The sequence below is a fragment of the Mus caroli genome, unplaced genomic scaffold, assembly GCF_978045245.1.
Source record: "Mus caroli unplaced genomic scaffold, Mus_caroli_1 scaffold_17, whole genome shotgun sequence".
NCBI lineage: Eukaryota > Metazoa > Chordata > Mammalia > Rodentia > Muridae > Mus > Mus caroli.
The window spans coordinates 89766195-89786649 of record NW_028227272.1 but is presented as its reverse complement, the minus strand read 5'-3'; the positions used below and the strand labels follow the sequence as shown (position 1 = coordinate 89786649).

The window sequence follows — 20455 nt, the reverse complement described above, 5'->3', positions numbered from 1 at the left end:
GTTGAATAAACAGCAAGACAATCTTTATCTAAATAATCAGTTGTTCCCCAAACCACAAATAACAACAGGATCCGAAAGCCACCAAATCCGCACAGGACAGAGAGAGCAAGAAAAGACTGAGGCAGGGGATTTCTGTTTGCTTGTTTGTTTGTTGTGCTTATTTTCTCCTACAGCCCCTCTCTGCTAAGCTCTGCTCAACTGTTTCCTTACACAGCCTGGGGGAGGGCAGGTGGAGGGCAGGAAGGGCATAGCTCAGAAAGTTTAAAAAAAAAAAATTGACATCACTTAAGTCACGTGATTGGCAAGAGCCAATGGCGGTGGGCTGTGGAAAGGGGAACAGTTAAATTTGTAATTTGGGTTGTGTGAAAACTTCTTTGGACCTCATAAACAACCACAGAACCACAAGTTGGGTAGCCTGGCAGTGTCAGAAGTGTAAGCCCAGCACAGTGGTCAGCAGGCAGGACGAATCACACTGAATGCAAACCACAGGCTTTCGCAGAGCGGTGAGCAGCTCAGCCCACAGCATAGGCGGTGCTTTCGTCTTTTTTTTTTTTTCCTTTTTTTAATCTTTAACAATTTGAATATTTGTTTCTGCAATAATTCTTTCCCCCACCCCCACCCCATAGGACCCATGGAGTATCAGAGGTGTTAGGGTTGGGGGTAGAAAGAGACGTGGGGAGCCATGGTGGGAAGTGGGGTCAGAGTAAGTGACCTTTCTTGGTTTTTGCTCTGAAGGTGAAAGAAATTATAGAATCCCCCGCCTTCAGGAGAGGTGCGTTTTCGAAAGGAAACAATGGCTTCAGACAGCATTTTTGAGTCATTTCCTTCATATCCACAGTGCTTCATGAGAGGTGAGTACGCTGGTCTTTTTTTATATCTGATTTTGCTCAGCTTTGCACAGACTAAGATGGCAGCCCATGGACCCTCCGGTGCCTGCCTGAAGTCCCTGCCTGCTTGTGGGGGGGAGGAATTCAAACAGAGGCTGTTGACTCTGAGACCACGAGATTATTATTTGTCAGACGCCGTGCTGCGGGGATGTTTTAGAAAATGCTTAGGCTGTTGGAATATTTGGTCGCTGGGTGAAAGTTGTGTCAAGTGCTCTGAGCCGCTCTCAGTTAAAGTCCCAGAGATTAGAAGGCTGGCGCGGAGGACACTCTTTGGATTTTATCTGGCTGTGCCTTGCCCTGAATGATTCGCTTGCACTTACTCTGATGGCAGCAAGCTGTCTGGCCCTGGTGCTGAGTTTGGCTTGCCCTTGGGTTTAGCAGGCTCAGTACTTAGCTGGCCGGAAGAGCCGGTGCCAGCAGAGTGGTCTCCGAGAGGCAGCTCACAGGTATACCTTGGATCAGTGCAGAGATTTCAGGGCCAAAGTGGCAAGTCCACAGAGGGCAGGATCTGGGCAGACTCGTTCTGGGAAAAGCCATCAGAAGATGCTGTGCTGTGGTTTTTCTTTCAGCCTCAATTGAAAGAGGCAGCCGGCATTGCTCAAGACAGAAAGCCAGCAAGTTGTGGTACACAGTCTCTCTCAGAAAGAACTATGAAGCCATTTCCTAAGTCCACGCACTGTCACAGCAGAAATTACTAGATTACAGACTTATGGGTTGGCACCACGTAGGTCCCTGAACCTTCCTGCCTTTTTTACAGCAGTCTTATGGAACTTACAAAGCTGGAGTTCAGCCATAGTGCCCATGTGTGCTTGTTGGGTCTTTCAGGATAAGGACTGAGCTTAAGTAAATAAAAACAGTGGCATAAAGAGCTCACAAAGACGTGGCCGTGTATCAGGACGTGTAGCTTGTGGTATGATGCTCTGGCAGAGCTAAAATGGAGTGGGATGGGATGGGGAAGAAATCATTTGTTTTCTGGATACAAATTATTCTGCACACCCAGCCAGTATCTGTGAATCATTATTTATTCATACAGCCAAATGAGTAGGGGAATGCGAGGGCTTGCTGGCTACTTTGTCACAACAAAGGCTATTGAGGTTGTGATGGCTCATCTATGCTGAAACGTGAAAACTGGAGGAAGGCGTGTGTATGTGTGTGTGTATGTATGTATGTGGTGTGTGTATGTATATGTGTGTGGTATATATGTATGTGTGTGTGTGTGGTATGTGTGTATGTGTATGTGTGTGTGGTGTGGTGTGGTGTGTGTGTATGCATATGTATGTGTGGTACAAGTGTGTGTGTGAATGAGATGTGGCATGTGTCTATATGTATGTGGTATATATGTGTGGAGTGTGTGTGTGTGTGTGTGTGTGTGTGTGTGGTGGCACATGTGTTTGTAGGTTTGGGGGGTGCATCAGGATTTAAAGAGAAGGAAAAAAAGTAAGTCATTAACCAATTTCAAGCTTTAAATTAAGGGCTTCCAAGCACTCCCGTGCTGGTGACAGAGAAATCTGAGTGAGGTTGACTCATGGGGACAGGTCTGAGTCATGTATCATCCAGTGTCCTGCAGAGAGTTAGGCAGAGACAGCAGTCTCAGGGGCCCCTGGTGAGAAGCCACCAGCTGCTCACTGGCTGTGTTTCCTCCCGGCAGCCAACAAGCTAAGGAAGCCATCTTTGAAGGAAAATTCCTGGCTTACTCTCCTCTCAATGCATGCTCCGAACGCTTGCTGTTTCCTATTAGATGACCTCAGGAAGACAGAAGCAGAGAACTCTGAACATTCCCCCTGGGCAGTAGGTTGGCTGCAGCCTGTGCTGCCCTCCTGGCAATCCCTGTATGAGTTCAACAGAAAGACAGTTAGGGATGTGGTAACAGGGAACAAGCCTTCTGCCTGCACCACCTGCAGCGCCTGCACTGGCTAGGGAGCCAGAGTCTGTTCATATTCAACGGGCTACCTTGGTCTTATCAAAACCCAGAAACAGATCAGAAGAGTGAATGCTTACAGTGCAAGCATGGAGATCTAAGTTCGAATCCCTAGAACCTTCATAAAAGCCAGGTGCAGTGCTGTGTTCCATCTATAACCCTGGCATTCCTGTGGGGAGACAGGAGTTAGAGACAGGGGCTCCCTAGAAGCCCATAGGTCAGCTAGTCTGGAGTACATGGGTAGCACCCAAAACCAAAGAGACCCTGCCTCAAACAAGGTGGGAGGTGAGGACCAACTTGTAAGGTTACCCTCTGGCTTACACACACACACACACACACACACACACACAAACTCTGTGACATGCATGAGTTCACACTCCCCCACATGGATTTGCACACATGCACACAGCATGCATATATCACATACATACACAGGGGTTGGGTGTTTTCTTTTCTTTTGTTTTGTTTAATTAGCATGGTTCATCTGAAAAGGCCTCACTTCCTCCTCTGAGCAAATTGGAACTGATGGAGGGAAAGGGGTTGTCAGAATCCACAGGCTGATAAATAACTCGGAGGCTCGGCTCTAGAACCTAAGGGAGCTCTTGGCAGCTCCCTTGTTAATATTATTCCATCCTAAGGACCTGTCAACACAAGGGTTTAAATGGCCCATATTGGCTATCCACGCCACTCATGCTAGCCAGCACCGCGGCAAAACTTTGCTTCTTTTTCTTCTCACTTGGACCCAGCTCCAGACCCCACCCCCTTCACCGGTCTGCAGTCTCCTGGCCCCCCACACCACAGCCTGCCACTCCTAGGGCTCCTCACTGGTGGCTGCTTCTGCCTGTAATTTACAGCCTGTGCTCCCTCCTGAGCAGCCACTGTGAGCAGCTCACAGGCTCACAGCATCTTGTTTTCCTCCTGGGATGGTACTTTATCAGTCCCGGCAATCCTCGCAGGAGGAAACCTGTAACTCACTTTCAGCCTGATACCACTGTGGAAACGGGAGAAAACAGAGATGGGGAACCAAGCAAGCCATTGTTCCCTTTCTCGTGAGAGTCGGGCCAGCATCTGAGACACTGGCACGCAAAAAGAATGTGGTCTACCACAGAGAGCTCCTCTCCCCCTCTATCGCCCCACACCAGGTTCCCACTTAGTCTGCCTAAGCAAGACGATAAGACTCGACTGAGACTCCCAGGAACTATCACATGTGGTTGGCGACATGAAACTCTTGCAGAACCCCAACTTGGTCCCCGCAGAAGGTGCAATGAACTGCATACAAAAGATGACTGACGCATTGGGGAGGGGTGGGGAGGGAGCTGCTATACATTTTTCTCCTTTTATTTTTTCAAAACGCCTCAGGCAACCTTGCTCTTAGAAGTGGCTTAGTGGTCTAGGCAAAGCCGGAGTGCCTGCGATGCTGAGTTCCTAGAACCACGGGTAGAAATCTCAGCAGTGTGGCTCTGTGCCTCGAGTCATCCGGCAGAGCTGTTCGACAGGAATCAAAGAACCGAGGCCAGCTGTGTTCTCCTGTAAACACAGAGTTTACAACTGTTTACAAGCATGAAGACACTTCCTCTCACACCACTGAAGACTTAGGTGACAGCCAGCCCTAGATGGAGCTATGCGTGGCTTTGTCCACCATGCAAAACCTGTTAGTGAGTGAGCAGGCTACTGTAACAAAATACCACAAACTTGGTGGCTTAAAAAGCAGAAATATGTTTCCTCATGGTCTGGAGGCCAGAAGTTTGAGGTCAAAATATCAACACTTTGTTGTTGTTTTTGTGTGTGTGTGTGAGAGAGAGATCTGTCTCGTTCACTTACGTGTTGCCTCTTTGGGCTCATGTTTCTCTTTCTCTCCTTCTCTCTGTCTCTGTTTGACTCTCTCTCTCTCTCTCTCTCTCTCTCTCTCTCTCTCTCTCTCTCTCTCTCTCTCTCTCTCTCTCTCAATGGTTCAATATTTAGCCCAGGCTGATCTAGCACTCACTGTGTAGCCCAGGATAGCCTTGAATCAAAACATTCTTCCTGCCCAGCCTCTTAAAATTACCGAGTCTTAGAATTGCTGGAGAGATTTCCCAAAGCCAGCTCCTCACCTCCTCGTAGAAGGTCATCAGACAGGGCATAGCACACTCTCATACTTCCTGATTGCTTCTAGAATGTTCCATACCCAGGACAGTCACATTCTGAGGAACTTGCCGTTAAAACCTGAATGTGTGGACTTGTGTCCAGGAATAATGCAGCCCCTGACATGGTGTCTTGGCAAACCTGCCTCCTTTGGTCCTTAAGGAGACCAGCATGAAGCAAGTGGCCAGATGGATCTCTGGACATTTGAGACTCAGACCCTGCCATCCCTGTGAGATGAAGTTTCACATCTGAGGCTGCCTACGCATTATGAAACTATTTTTTTAAGGTTTTTTTTTTAAATGATCTAGGCTCGTCTTCACAGCTCTCGCCCCATACTCTTTCTGTACACTGAGTCACACTTGACAGTGACCTAATGGAAGCCCAAGAAGGTCAAGCTTCAGAAGAGCCTGAAGAACCCACCATCTCCACCCTGCTCCCTCTAGCAGGATTGCCTTGTGCCTCAGTCGGACCCCAAGGACATCTTGCCAACCTTGGCTGAGTGACAGGGGGTAGGAGGACCCTGCAGAAGTTCACATATTAAGTACAGGACAGGAAGTGGTTGGTGGAACTGGAGGGACGACTTTCTGTGTGACACATTGGACAGGAAGTGGTGGGTGGAACTGGAGGGGCGGCTTTCTGTGTGACACACTTGTCATAAGCGTAAGGAGCTGAGTTTGAATCCCCAGATCATACATAAAAAGCCAGATGCTCACATGTGCAATCTCTGTGTTCCTGTTGTGATAGGAGGTGAGACAGGAGTTGCCTGTGTCTTCCACAGGAATGCCTATGTACACACTCACACACAGACACAAGGTGTGCACAGACACATTGTCATAAACATGGGCATGCACAAAGAGGAGAGGACAGTGGATAGATGAGTGGATAGGCAAGGATCATCAGAGAGCCTCTCAAAGCAGTTAGAAGCAACGAGATCCCTCTGTGTTCTGGAAAGAGACCTAAGATGAGCTCAAGAAAGTTGTGGCCCTTTGCTGGGAAGCAGCAGAGCAAGGCTGGCTGGGACTGGGACACAGCAGGGCTGGTGGCTGCTGCTGGGATGGAACAGGGCTGACTGAGGCTGGCTGCGGCTGGGACACAGCAGGGCGGGCTGCTGTTAGCAGAGGCGGCGATGGGAGATTTGCAGCCTGAGTGCACTCAGGTAGCTCCACAGGATGGCTCTCTCCTTTCCTCCCTTCAGTCGAAGCCCAGGATCCCTGAAGCTCCAGTTTTCTTGTTCCGCTGTTTGCTTAGCGAGTGGTACTGTTGGTTTTTCAGAAGGTGCTTCAGTTGGTTTTACTTGTTTGCTTGAGACTTGAGACTTGAGATGGGCTCTCGCTCCATCACTGGAACTCGCTGTGTAGACCAGGCTGGCCTGAGACTCACAGGGATCTATCTTCCTAATCCGGCAGTTCTCTAATGACCCTTCTTCGGGGTCGCCTAAGACCATCGGAAAACACAGATACTTACATTAGGATTCATCACAGTAGAAAAATTACAGTTGTGAAGTAGCAACGAAAATGATTTTATGGTTTGGGGTCAGCCCAGCATGAGGAGCCGTGTTAAAGGGCCGCAGCGTCAGGAAGGGCGAGGACCGCTGAGCTGGGTTAAAGTGTGTGCTGGTTGATCTGGAAACAGTTAAGGTGGAGAATTGAGTGAATATGATCAAAATAGGTTTTACTTAATTCTCAGAGAAGTATTAAAATATTTTTTAAAGGAATAAAAGGCACACACCACCATGCCTGACTAAACCTCAGTCTTGTTATCTTGCCGTACAAACGGTTAAAGTACTGAATGGCCCATGGATGAGTTCAGCTCCTCTAGAGCAGCGTTAACAGTGGTTAGCTAGCAAAGATCTGGTTACCTAAGACAGCAGCCGCTAAGCTGGCTGACCTGTGCTAGCCACTCAGGGAAGAAGTCTCTCACAATAATGATGGAGGGCGCCAGGAAGGCTCCCTGGAGGAAGTGGCAGAATTTCTAGAAGTAGGGAAGATAGCGGAGGAGAGAGTGGTCCAACAGAGATCTCAACATGGAGCTAAGGAAGACTCTGTACACAGAGACACAGGAGGCAAAGCGCTAATCAGCTCCCACCCTTCCTCCTTGCCAGTGACCACAGGAGGGGAGAGGCATCTCAGAGTCCACTGAACATTGGTGCAATTTCTACAGACCCAGCCAGGCTGAGCCTTGGCTCAGAACACAGGGAGAGCAGAGGCACTTTTTTTTTTGAGAATCTGGGTGTAGCCTTAGGGTCTAGAAGGCTCTTCTAAAGAAAGCCATTTTGCCTGTTGAACCACATGCAGGGTCTCTGGGACTCTGACAGCCAGTGGTTTCCTCTTCTCCTCCATGATATTTGTCATTGACAAGTCTTTGTCAAAGCTCAGAGATAAAGGCTCCTGGGTTCTTGTCTGGTTGGGGCCAGGCGGGGAGGCCCACACAGGAAGTTCAGGCGTTTCTCAGGTAACTTCCCAGTGACCTAGATGAGTCAATAGTGAAGCTCTGTCTACTCCGAGTTCTGCAAAAGGGGTTAGGAACATTCTAGAAGAGCTAGCTGCCCAATGACCAAGTTCCTGTGTGAAGTCTTTGAACTCCTTAGAAACCATAAAACACATGACAGCTTAGCAATGTGAGCAAGGTTTGTTGTTGTTTTAATGTTTTACGTTGGTATGAAAAGTTTTGTACCATTTCATGTGCAGGAGATATGGACTGAACGTGCTTTAGTGTACAAACATAGTATTCACCCCACAGCTTTCCCACAACTCCCATCCCCTGGTCCCCACTGTCCTTTCTCATCATGAGCCACCAAACACCGTGCTTTTTCTGCCTATAAGAAGCCTCAAACTTAGACAAGATGTTAGGTCTTTTGTGACATTATTAACCCTGCAAAAATACAACCATGGCACCCCTCAAGATGCAGAAAAGGAGTGTCTCCAGGCCGGTGGGTGACGGAGCCCACTTTGAAGAGCACTTGCCTGCCATGCACTGAGCCCTGGGCTCCGTTTCTAGCACTACAGAAACTGGGGGAGGTGGGCACATCCTGTTTTCCTAATATTTATAAACATGAGTTCAAGATATACTTAGGTACATGGAGTCTGAGGCTATCCTGGGATACAGAGACCCTGTCTCAGGAAAGAAGAAAAGGGAAGAAAAGGAAAGAAAAGCAGGGGAGGGGACGGGAGGGGAAGGAAGGGGAGGGGAGGGAAGGGGGAATGTGTGTTTTCTTTGACGTCTTTGGAGACAATGGCCACCATCAGGAAGTGTTATGATGGAAGCCAAGGATATCTCACATTAAATGGGGTTGGGTCTGAACCACCTATCACCATCCACATCAGACAAGCTCAGGCAGGGCTGCTGTGTTCTCTTGGGCTATCTCAGCTTCCCGATGTCATCTCCTCTGCCCTCACTTTTCTCCATCTTCCTCTCTGCAGCCCTGATAACACTGACTGGTGCCAAGGGGGCACAGCACGGAGATGAACACCGTGCCCAAGGGTGCCGGCAATGATATGTTTTATTACAAGGGGAGAACCAAACTTTTGCTTGGATTCCTCAGTGAACATGTGCTGGCTGCACATAGAGGAGAAGCTGACCACAGCAGCTCGTGCACACAAGGCTGGTCTGTGTGTGGAGCCAGCAGCCCAGACTGGTGCACAAAGGACATAAGACATCCCTGTTTTGTAGCCCACCAGGCTGTGCCAGGGCCAAGATGGCTGAGCACCTGAGGCCCTGTGTAGGCAGAAAAGTGTCAGCAGGCCTCTGCATCATATGGACTGGCCTTGTTGTTTAGAAAGGGAAGTTTCATTTATATTTTTGGTATATTTTTCAATCTATTTGTTGAGAATTTCATACACCTCTACCATGAAATATACTCAAACCCACTCCCTGTTTCCCTTCCAGTTCCACCCATATCTGCCCTGGAACATCATACCTCCTCCCAACTTCCTTCCCTCTTCTTCTCTTTATTGATTGCTTGACTGATCGATTGATTAATTGTGCATATTTAAGTGTCTGAGTGTGTGTGCAGCCCCTGGAGCTTGAGCTAGAGTTACAGACAGTTATAGCTATTATGTGGGTGCTGGAAACTGAGCCCAAATCCTGGACAAGGGCACTGAGAATTCTTAACCACGGAGCCATCACTGGAGAGCCCTTATTTTCATTTCTAACCACCACCCACTGAGTCCACTTTGTCTTGACCGTATGCGTAGGGGAGCTTGAGCAACTAACAATGACCACGCCCACAAAGAATAGTGCTCCCTCACTACCCATCAACCCCAAAGAGTTGTTCGGCTAGGATTAAACCTCCTTAGCCCTCTCAGTTTGTGCTGGAAGTGTAATGAGCTGGATCTTAGGTGGATCTTGTGCAGGCAAGCAAGAAACCATACCTGTGGTGGCCACGCATGCCACGTCCAGACAACAACCCACATTTCATGGCGCTCCTCTCCATTATTTGGCTCGTAGGTTCTTTCTGCTTCTTCCCCTGTCTTCCGCAAGTCTTGTTGGGGCCATGGTGATGGGGAAGGAAGCTGATTTTAAAAAATGTCCCTTCTAGGGATGAACATTCATCTCTCACTTATTCTCAGTGCTTTCTGAAGTTAGGAGTCTCCGCCTTAACTGTTCCCTGTTACAAAAGAAGCTGCCTGCCCGGCTTCGAGAGCTGCTGAGAAATGTAACTATTTAGCAGGCAGTTTGGCAACATAATAAACATCTAGCAAAGGAAGAGAAACATGGGATGCAGAAGGCAGGAATGTGAGGATGGTCCAACATCCAGTGGTTGAGCTCCCGGGCAGACCCTACCTTCCTGTCTTGTATCTTTGTTTTCTAAGCTGACTATGCTCTACGAATATGATTGGCTGTCTCTATACCAGGGTTCCCCGTCTGTGGCTTCAACTAGCAACAGAAGGGGAAAATACTGAGGGAAAAATTACATCCGAATTGAATATCACACTTGATTTTTTTTTCTTATCTGTTTTCCCTAAGCAGTATGGTACACCCTCGTTTGCATGGCCTTTACATAGTGTTAGATATGAAAGTCATTGAGAGGTGAATTCGCATGTCTAGAAGGATGTACATAGGTTCTATGCAAATATTATAACATTGTAAGAAAGACTTTGTCCTCTATAGGGGTGGGGACACTTGGACCCCTCCCTTTACGGGACATCAAGAGGTAGCTGTGTTCTCACAGAATCTCCAACTTCCTCTGTGGTTCTCCTCAGAAGTGGCAGATGGAGGCTGAAGTGGCTGTTTACCCTTGATTCACTAAGACAAGGCAGTCATTGGTAGGGGAGGGAGCTGATTCAATGGGAAACAAGGTGTGACAATTTACAATGTCAAAGTTCAAAATCATACTTAATCCCCAACTTGCTAGCGATCCGATGAAAAGATTCCCATTAGAACCACTACCATTGGCCAGGGGCTAACGTGTGTCTTCAATAGATTTATTTTGCTTCTTATAAAATAATTTTCCATAGAATCATTATAGAATTATTTCCATCTCTTATCTCCCCCTCCCTCTCTCCCTTCCTTCTTTTTCCCTTTGAATTTTCTTCATGTTCCCCTGTGGCTCGGGTGATAGAACCCAGGGCCTTGTACACACTCTGGCCCTTATTCATACCCCAGCCCTCTCTCTATCCCTTAATCAAGTGAAACTTAGTTTCAAATGACTTACCATCAATTTACTTAAAGATGTTTTTATTTTACATAGAAATAAAAACTAAAAGATAATAACCATGGAGCGGCTCTCTTTCTAGGATGGTTTTCATCCATACCTCATATGGCAGTGAGGGGGAGGTTGGTTTTGCTTGGTAATTACTGGCCCTGCCGGCTTCCGGAGTCTGGATGCAAATCTCTCAATGCCTCGTTTAAAGAAAAAAGAGAGGAAAGAAAGAAAGTCCTTATTCTGTTTCCTTTGAGACAGGAAATAATACACACCTCTCATTTCACGTTGCAGCAAGATGGGTGCTCATTTTGATAACTGTTGATGCTGTACACTGCATACCCTCCCATTTCCGACCCCTTAGGTACCTATTTTTGCACAGGCTTCTTTTAAACCAATCATTCTCCCAGACATTTTATCTACCTCCTCCCCCCAACTCCAATAGAAACAGTCACAAAAATAGAGTTCTGAGTTTCTTTCTTGGGTTGACTAGTCTAAAGACTTACATCCACTGGTCCAAATGTGAAGCCACATTCTGGTGGTTCTAAATCAAGCCTCTATGTGTGTGTCAGCCAGGGAAACTGTGTGCACAGGCAGGTAGGGGTGAGCAGCTCTCACAGGAGGACTCTTTGGAAGGGACTTCTTTGAATGGAAAATGAAATAAGACTGCTCAACAAACCAAACTGCCCAGGAAGCTGCTCCAGGAGGCAGCATTTCCTCCTTCCTTGCAAGTTTATCATGGTCACGCAAGGACAGTATTCTTCTGAAAATGTGACAAAGAAGGGCTTCTTTAGGAGAGCCCAAAGAGAACTCTAGCAATTGCTGTTATGCTCAACTTGCAGAGAAGAGTGCGTGGTAAAGAGCAAAGGGAATCAGGCCCCACCTAGTGGCTTAGGCCTTGTCTCTCAGCCACTTGGGAGCTGAGGCAGGAGGATTGCAAGTTTAGGGTCAGCTGGGTAAGTTAGTGAGAAGTCATCTCAAAATACAAAATAAAAGAAGAAGAAGAGATCTGCTTGCTAATCAAGAGCAGCCCTGGTATGTGTGAGACTTTTGGTTAAGTTACCAATACTGAAAAAAGGAAAGAAAAAAAGAAAGAGAGACGAAGGAAGGAAGGAAGGAAGGAAGGAAGGAAGGAAGGAAGGAAGGAAGGAAGGAAGAGTATGTGTCCGTGTATTCATATGTGTGTGTTTGTATGTGTGCATGTTCATGTGTGTGTATATGTCTTTCATCTGAATGTGTGTATTGCACCCTTGCATGTCTGTATGTGCCACCTTCCCCATAGCTGAGTTTCTTATAAGCATGCCAAACAGGCATGTTACTGGTCAGTGAATGAGCACTTGCCTTTTCCTGTAAAAAATTCAAAACATAGCTAGCTGTCCCTGGTCCTTTCCTGGACTACAGCCTCCAAATGTACCAAAGGCCTTGGCTCTGCCGCCATGGTTTCTGGGAGCAGCTTTAGCACCAGCCGCTGAGGCTAGCTTCCCCCACAGTCTGTCTGCACTTTGCACACCCTCTGTGAGCCGCATCTAAACAGGTCTATCTCACCTGCTCAGTGTCACAGCCGAGTCCCCTCTGACCCACCTTGAGAAAATACCATTTATAAAGTCTGAAACCCCAAACCCATACAAGGACTGGAGGAACTCTGAGAAAAGGAACATGGTCACAGCCTTGAGCATCAGCTCCCTTCGCTCTCCTCACAGTGTGGCTGTTGACAGGTATGACCAGAAAGGCCATTTGCAGTTTTGTAAAGGTCAGTGAATGAACCATGTATCCACCGCTACCTGCCCTCAGCTTCCTAGGGAATAAAGGAAGTCAGCGGTCGTGCTAACCAATTAGGACTCTCATGCACCGGGTTTCCACAGAGCAGTGCAGGAGGCCATGCTCAGCGCTCAGTCAACCACACTACCATTTTTTTCTTTTCAAAAGTTTTTGCCTCTCATCTGCTTCTCATTGTCAAAGCAAATAACTGGGGCACAGAGTTAGAGGAATCTGTCTAAAGTCCAAATGACCAAAGACATTGAACCATGAGATGAGATACTATTCCACATGGTGACACTTTATAGATACGTGTATGTTTCATATATAGTTTTGTGCGTGTGCGTGTGCGTGTGCGTGTGTGTGTGTGTGTAAAATCTATATTTTTTTTGTGTGTAGCCTCACAATGGCTCTGCAGTTTCATTTGACACTTGTCACTATGTTATAAAGCTGTAACTATGTATTTTTCTTAAATAACTAGAAAGAGAGATCAGAATGTTTGGGCAGAAACCTTCGCTGGAACCATTTCACTGTGTGTGTGGTGAGGGATGGGCATGTGTCTTTATGTGTGTGCCAGGACAGTGTGCATGCACATGTGTGATGTATGTCTGCAGAGGTCAGAGGACAATAACAGCTGTACCTCCTCAGATACACTGCCTGGAGAGAGCCAAGTAGGTAAGGCTGGCCGGCCAGTGAGTCCCCTTCCACAGAGACTCTAAGCTCACAAGCTCATGTTACCATGGTGCCTGGCTTTTTATTTGTGGTCTGGGGATTGGGCTCAAGTTTTCATGCTTACAAAGCAAATACTTTACTTTTTGAGATTTGTCCCTAGGCCCTGGATAGAGTAATTTTGGGGAAGCTGCGTCAGCGCTTTGGGAGATTGGCTTATCAGAGGTCTTATCTGAGTCTTACCCTCTGTCTCTCAGAGCTTTGTTAACACTATATCTGTGTGATTGCTACAGTTCGAGCCTCTAAAGAGTTAGCAGACATCAGTAATCCTCTGCCTTGGTCAGACCCCAGAGCCCGTTGCAGGCCAAGCATCTATGTGAATACAAACACTAAGCAAACAACATGTAAGGTCCCTGAGCTGTTGGCACGTTCCTTAGGCTCATGATAGGAACATGGGTCCCATGGAGACTCCATCTCCCATAAACCCAGCACCGAGGATACATCCATCTGTTCTTTGGACTACCGTGCTCTTAAGTAGCTTGGTTTGAATGGGTGTCTATGGTGAAATTTAAAGCAGCTCTCGGAACATGGTCATGGATGTAGAGAATGGGGTAACCTCCGGATTGGGGAGGGGGTGTTGTTGAAAAGCAGGAGAAGCTGGCATAGAAATTTTGAAACAAGACTATAGTTCCTACTCTGAACAAAGCTCGGGGTTCCTGACTCATGAGGCCAAAAATACCTTCTCTCCTCTCGGGAGAAATGAAGCTCTCCCCTCACACCACCGTCACGTGCACACGGGCCAGCACTCAAAATGGACATGCCTCAGGGAACCCACCAGCACTCTCGGGACACACTGACTTAGAGGAAGCTTTCTCCATGGGCAGCAGGAGTACCAGCCACCTCAGGCTCTTAATGTTGCTACCAAGCCTGGCAAACTGTTAAGCAGGCCCACAATCTTCGCATAGGTCTTTATTTATATGTGACACGCCCACACCACCACTGTTGTAGAATCTGCATTGTAAAGCACAGCTCGAATGAAATTGAAAAGCTTCAAACACAAGTCGGGATGTCCTTTCCCACCCTTCTGAGGACATCCCTGAATCAGAGAATCCCTGAATCCTCACAAACCTCTGCCTCTCCTTCAGAACTTCCATTTTTCCACTCACAGGACCATTCCAATCATTCCAGCAGGGATCCAAGAGGGCTCAAGTATTCTGGACCATTAGACCCTCTTCAATGGGCCATCCTCAGAGGGAGACTAACACACAGAGACCTGGGCAGACAGGGGCCTTGGGGAGGCCTTGCACCCAACCATTGGCTCCTATCCTCTTGGGGAAGGCCTTGCACCCAACCATTGGCTCCTATCCTCTTGGGAAAGGCCTTGCACCTATCCATTGGTTCCCACCCTCTTGGGGAAGGCCTTGCACCCAACCATTGGCTCCTATCCTCTTGGGAAAGGCCTTGCACCTATCCATTGGTTCCCACCCTCTTGGGGAAGGCCTTGCACCTATCCATTGGTTCCCACCCTCTTGGGGAAGGCCTTGCACCCAGCCATTGGTTCCTACCCAGTCACTAGGATCTACTACCAGAGTCAACTGGAGCCATGTTTTCACCTTTTGGAGTCCCATTTGTAAAGTAAGGAAATGACCCAACCCTTGCAGACCTATCAAAAGGCTGGAGATGAAACACACACGACGGGAGATACCCAGAGAATGTCAAGAAGTAAGTAACAAGCAATTGTGGAGACTGCCGTGGATCTGAGGCAGGGGAGCCGCCTCTGTTACCTTCAAAAGGTGGCTTTGTGGTGTTTCCTGGAACCGTGCACCTGAGAAGGAGAAAACAGCCCATTCGTCTCAGTCTCTGGTAAAGTGAGTGCCCCAGGCTGAGGGTTAACTTAAATCCATTTAAACTAAGCTTAGGGCGACAGGCGTTCCTTGAGCACCTACTAGGTGTGAGACAAGTACACTTACAGCATTGAATTCTTCACATGACCCCATGAGCTGTGTTCTCACAATGACCCTTCTACATAACATGCAGCGCAAAGGAAATTACCTGGGGTCAGACTGCAGGGACAATGCTGGCCCAATCCAAACAGAAGCACTCACTGGGATACAGAGCCCAGTGTCTGCCTGCAGAGGTTACACGTGGGTTTTAAGGACGTCAATGTGGGTCTGGGGATGTTGCTGCTTTGATAAGATGCTTTGATAAGCATGCACAAAGCCCTGGGCTGGATTTCCAGCACTGTCAAAACTGGGCTTGGTGGTCTATACCTACAGTCGTGGTACTCAGGAGGTGGATACAGGAAGATCAGAAGCCTCAGGCCAGCGTGGGCTACATGAGAAACTGGTCTCCAAAACCAAAACCAAACCAAAACAGTACAAAAAGACTGTCTCTATGACTCTCAAGGAAGTCAAGCCTTTTGGAGACAAAAGCTTGCCATGGCTCCCATATCCTGAGGACAGTAGGGTCAGCTCTGAGAGGGTACTGTTCCCTCTCTTGAACTTCTCTGGTGTTCCTAGATGCATTCAGTGGCCTAAGTTCTCTCCAGGGCAGGCCGTGCTTCCTGTCTTACTGTCCACACTTTCAGGCTCTTCCCCAACACAGCTGCCCTTTGAGGGAGACTTTGTCTTCCCCTAGGCTCCCCCAGGGGGCCTATGCTCCCCCAAGCCAGCAGCACTCAAGCCTGAACGTCCATCCTGGCCCTCTCAGCATGCTGGGGACAGTCAACCGTTCAGTGTTCCACAGTAGTCCATGGCTTTTTTCAGTCTTTAGATCCCTCAGACATAGAAGGAGGTGACATTTTGGACATCTTTGTGACCCAACAGGTATCTAATAGGGATGCTTTCATTTTATGTCCTTTGTCTTTGTCCTGAGAACATCCCATGAAAATCTTTAAGAGGAGTTTGTGGAAGTTGTTCACATCAGACCCTGCATTTGCCTGACCTTGACCCGGAAGGCAGCTCTAACTTGTCTGAGACTCTTTTCTGACCCCATGCTAACATAGGCCCTGAGACCTAGAGAGTGAAGAGACTTAGAGAGTCCACAGGATGTCCCATCACCAGGATGCCCTTCAAAAATATAGGAAGCTCTGGGAGCCAGCACCCACATGATCCTGACTGTGACCTCTGACCCTGGCCAGGGTTTGCACAGAGCCTTACACCAAACCCTTCATTTCATTATTTCGGTGGTTGAAATAAAGACTCTAGCCGGAAGCAGTTGACTCAGCTGTGACAGCAAAGTGGGCCTGCGAACAGGACCTTCCTGTCATCGCCTGCCAGTCACACAGCAAGCACTGATATGCTTCCCGAGGGAGAAGGGCTTGGACATGGTAGAGCTTTCTCTAGAAACATTTATCACCTCGAAAGTCTGGTGGCCCATCCTGCGATCCCGCTGTGGGGCCTTGGTCCCACTGAGTCCTGAGGTTTGCGGATATGGTGTGCTTTCTTCCTTTGAGCCACACTTGTTTCAGAGGCTCCTCTCTCCCTGACATCCGTGCCAGGGATTACCAAATTCTCGCCAATTCCCTTCTGGTCTCTGCTGGCCCCCAAGGGAGGATACCTTAGCGATGAGTCCCCCTGCCAGCTCCAGCAGCTGGCTCTGAGAGACTCTCTCTGTAGATGCTAGGCGCTGCCAGCCTCTAATTGTTGCTGTGCAAACATCTTGATGGGAAGAAATTAAAAGGTGCTCAAGCTAATTATTATCCCGTAATAAAAAACAGTAATAAAATAATAAAGCTCCGTTGGAGAAGGCCAGGGCCCTGCTTTGCCTGCGCAAGGCTACGATAGACTGGGAAATCAAAACCCAAGGCTCGAGGAAGGCACTTCGAAGCCCCGCTAGCCCTCCTTATGATCTTTCTGCATGTCTGTGTACACCCCAGGGCCAGCCAGCCAGGTGCCCCTGCTTCTCATCTGCCTTCCTTTTTCCTCATAGTGGTGTCTGCTGTTACCTTCAGTCAGAACTTAGGACTTGCCTGGGGAGTCTTCCAGCAACCCGTAATGGCAGACTCTGAACTGAAAATCAGGACAGAGTTAACACACCAGCTACTTCTGTGTAAGTGGCAGGTTTGACTCTAAACAGTCATAGAGGTAACAGTGATCTTGGACATGTGCACGTGTGTGTGCTGCGTGCATGCACACGTGCACACACACACGCTCACAAGACACAAACGACACACACACACACATACCACATCCCCACACACACATACCACACACACACTCACAAGACACACACTAACAAGACACACAATCACAAGACACACACACCACACCACACCCCACTCACACACACATACCATACCTTACACACACACACACACCACACACCATTAGCAGCAGGAAGGTACTGCCCGTTGGCATGATCCCTCCCTGACGCCTTTTGCCTCTGCTCTTAACTCCTGTAATCAACAAAAAGGAGAGACACACAATTCAGCTGTTGGAATGTAGGCTGCTCAACTTTTGTCTTGAAGAGAGTGTCAGACTAAGCAGCCCGAGTCATGGCCTATATACAGGGTCGGTGTCTCTGATGGTTCGTCCTCATTGTCAACTTAAGGGAAAGAGGACGCACCATAGAAATGCACCTCTGGATAGGTCTATGAGTGTGTTTGCAGAATAAACATGTTCAAGAGAGAGGGCCCACTCAGCTTGTAGGCAGCATGTTCTGATGAGAGTGGGCCAAGTCTTGACAAAAGGAAAAAGTGAGCTGAGCCCATCACCCATGTCCCTCTGCTTCCTGACTGTGGACACAGTGGGCACAGCTGCCTTGGGCTTCTGCTGCCAGGCCTTCCTGGACGAGTTTCATGGTACCCACAGACTGAGCTAAATAAACGCTTCCTTCCTTCCTTAAGATGTGTCTGTCCAGTGTTTGTCACAGCAACTAGAAGATTAACTATAACAGTAAAGTCACAGGACGAGTCCTAACAATTAGTCCATTTCCCCCAGGCCTGGGGACACGTGTGCTCTGTTATCTGCTCCAAAGGACATTTTTTTAAGGGACTACATATGTGTAGACAGGCATCTTCTAGTTTTACCCAAAAATAGTATTTAATATTTTCCTTTTTAACAGTCAAAGGAATATTTTTACATTACATTTATTGTGTGGTATCTGTGTGCATGTGTCCATACTTGTTTCTCTGTGCCTTTGTCTGTGTGTGTGTGTCTGTGTGTCTGGGTGCTGAGTGTGGGTACATGGGTATGTCTGCATGTGTGTGTGTGTGTGTGTGTACACATGTGTGTGTGTATGTGTGTGGGCATGTGTGCTTGTGGGTCAGTATATCTGTGTATGTACATGTTCTGTGTCTCTTTGTGTGTCTGGGTGTCTGTGTGTGTGTGTCTCTGTGTGTGTGTTTGGGTGTGTGTGTGTGTCTCTGTGTGTCTGGGTGTGTATGTGTGTCTCTGTATGTGTGTGTATGTGTGTATGTGTGTGTGTGTCTGGGTGAGTGTGTGTCTCTGTGTGTCTAGGTGTGTGTGTCTGTGTCCGTGTGTCTCTGGGTGTGTGTGTCTCTGTGTATGTGTCTCTGTATATGTGTCTGTGTGTGTGTGTGTCTGTGTCTGTGTGTGTCTGTGTGTCTGTGTGTCTAGGTGTATGTGTATCTGTGTGTGTGTGTGTCTCTGTGTGTGTGTGTGTGTGTCTGTGTGTGTGTGTGTTTGGGTGTGTGTGTGTGTGTCTCTGTATCTGTGTGTGTGTGTGTGTGTGTGTGTGTGTGTGTGTGTGTGTGTGTGAGTCTGGGTATGTGTCTGCGTGTGCCTGTGTTCCTGTGTGTCTGTGTGTGCCTGTGTATGTGTGTGTGTATGTGTGTGTGTATGTGTGTCTAGGTGTGTGTGTATCTGTGTATCTGAGTGTGTGTCTCTCTCTGTGTGTCTGGTTGTGTGTGTCTGTGTGTGTGTGTGTTTGTGTGTGTGCTGGGTGTATTGGTTACTTTTCTCATTTCTGCACTGGAGTGTCTCACAGGAGCAGCCTGAGGAAGGACGGGTGTATTTAGCTTACAGTTTGAAGGTTCAGTCCCTCACAGTGGGGAAGGCATGGTACCCAGAGCTCGAGGCAGTGGCTCCCTCTGCATCAGCTCAGGAAGCAGAGAGAGGCAAATACTGGTGCTTAGCTTCACAGGCTCCTTTTTGCTAAGTCCAGAACACCAAGTCGTGATGCTACTGCCCAAAGTCAAGGCAGGACTTCTCACTTCAGTTAACCCAGCCTAGAAACCCCTTGACAGGCACGCATTACTCCTGGCAAACACTGGAGCTTGTCAGTTGACAACACTAACCGTCAGATAGGGTGATACACGAGTTTGATTTTCAGCTGTTAAGGGACTTCCAAACTTTATTCCATAGTGGCTATACTGATTTGTATTCATACCAGCAGCACACAGTGGGTCCATTTCTTCATATCTCTTCAGACCCCCCCACATTTCCACAGCTATGGAGTCTCTGGAATGTTTAATATCATCTGTCCTAAAGATCCGAGGTGGCCTGTGATTGAGGCTTTACTCTGTATTTCCCTGACAGTTAGAGGTGTTGGTCAAATTTAAATACACTCCTGGGCCATTTCGTATGTCTTGGGGAAATAATTTTTCCAAGTCCCCTGCCCACATTTTGATCTGGTTATTTCTTGTCTTGCAGTCAAGTTGCTGGGTTCTATGTGTATGCAGAAGATGAAACCCTTAGCAGAGATATGATTTCAAATATGTCCATATGTCCCCTGGTTCATCAGGACACCTTTTTACCCTGCTAATTGCTTAGTTTACTGGAAAGACTTTCCAATTTGCTACAGTCCCGTTTGTCTATTTTCACGTTGGCCATCAGGCCTTTAGGGTCTCATATGATGAGTCTTCATCCAAACCAAAAGCAAGAGGCTTCTGCTCCTTTGAGTGGTTTGTACCCACAGTTCATCTGTTGCTGGTTAATTGCTTCATCATTTTCACTCTTTCTTTAGATTCGGTCTTTCTAGCAGGCCTGTTCATTCAACTTCTTTCTCGCTTCTTAGGTCATATATGATGGCTTTGCAGAGTAAGGTTCCTTATCAGATTTCTTCTACAACAGGAGAGTGCCATACACCTCTGGTTTATAACAAGGGGAAGGAAGCCATGTGAGGACAGAAGGGTGACTTATCAATGTCTGGAGTTGTCTGTGGTTGTCACAACTCAAGTGAGAGAGAGGAGGGGGAAGATATTAGCAACAAATGAGTAGGTGAAGTCTAAAGATGCCACAACACACATTCAGTTCATGGGAAAACTCCAAACAAGAAACGTTCCACCCAAAGGAGGACAAGGAAGAGAAGTCCAACCTCATACAATCACCAGGATTACAAGGGAAAGATTTTATCCTTTATACTCCTCCAATTCCATTTCCTAGAAAATAACACACACACACACACACACGCATACACTCACACACACACAGACACACACAGACACACACACACATATACTCACACACACACAGACACACACAGACACACACACACACACAG

At 47.7% G+C, this 20455-nt stretch overlaps 1 protein-coding gene across 2 annotated transcripts in view; it reads left to right on the top strand.

Annotated features, from left to right (window-relative positions):
• Nucleotides 1–417: 417 nt before the first annotated feature.
• Runx1 (RUNX family transcription factor 1) overlaps nt 418–20455 on the top strand; it is a 224038-nt gene continuing 204000 nt past the window's right edge. For both annotated transcript variants that reach the window (XM_021184937.2, XM_021184936.3), the window contains exons 1-2: nt 418–503; nt 736–851. In XM_021184937.2, the coding sequence (XP_021040596.1) occupies nt 794–851 (58 nt within the window). In that variant the 5' untranslated portion in view covers nt 418–503; nt 736–793. The remainder of the gene's footprint in view (nt 504–735; nt 852–20455) is intronic.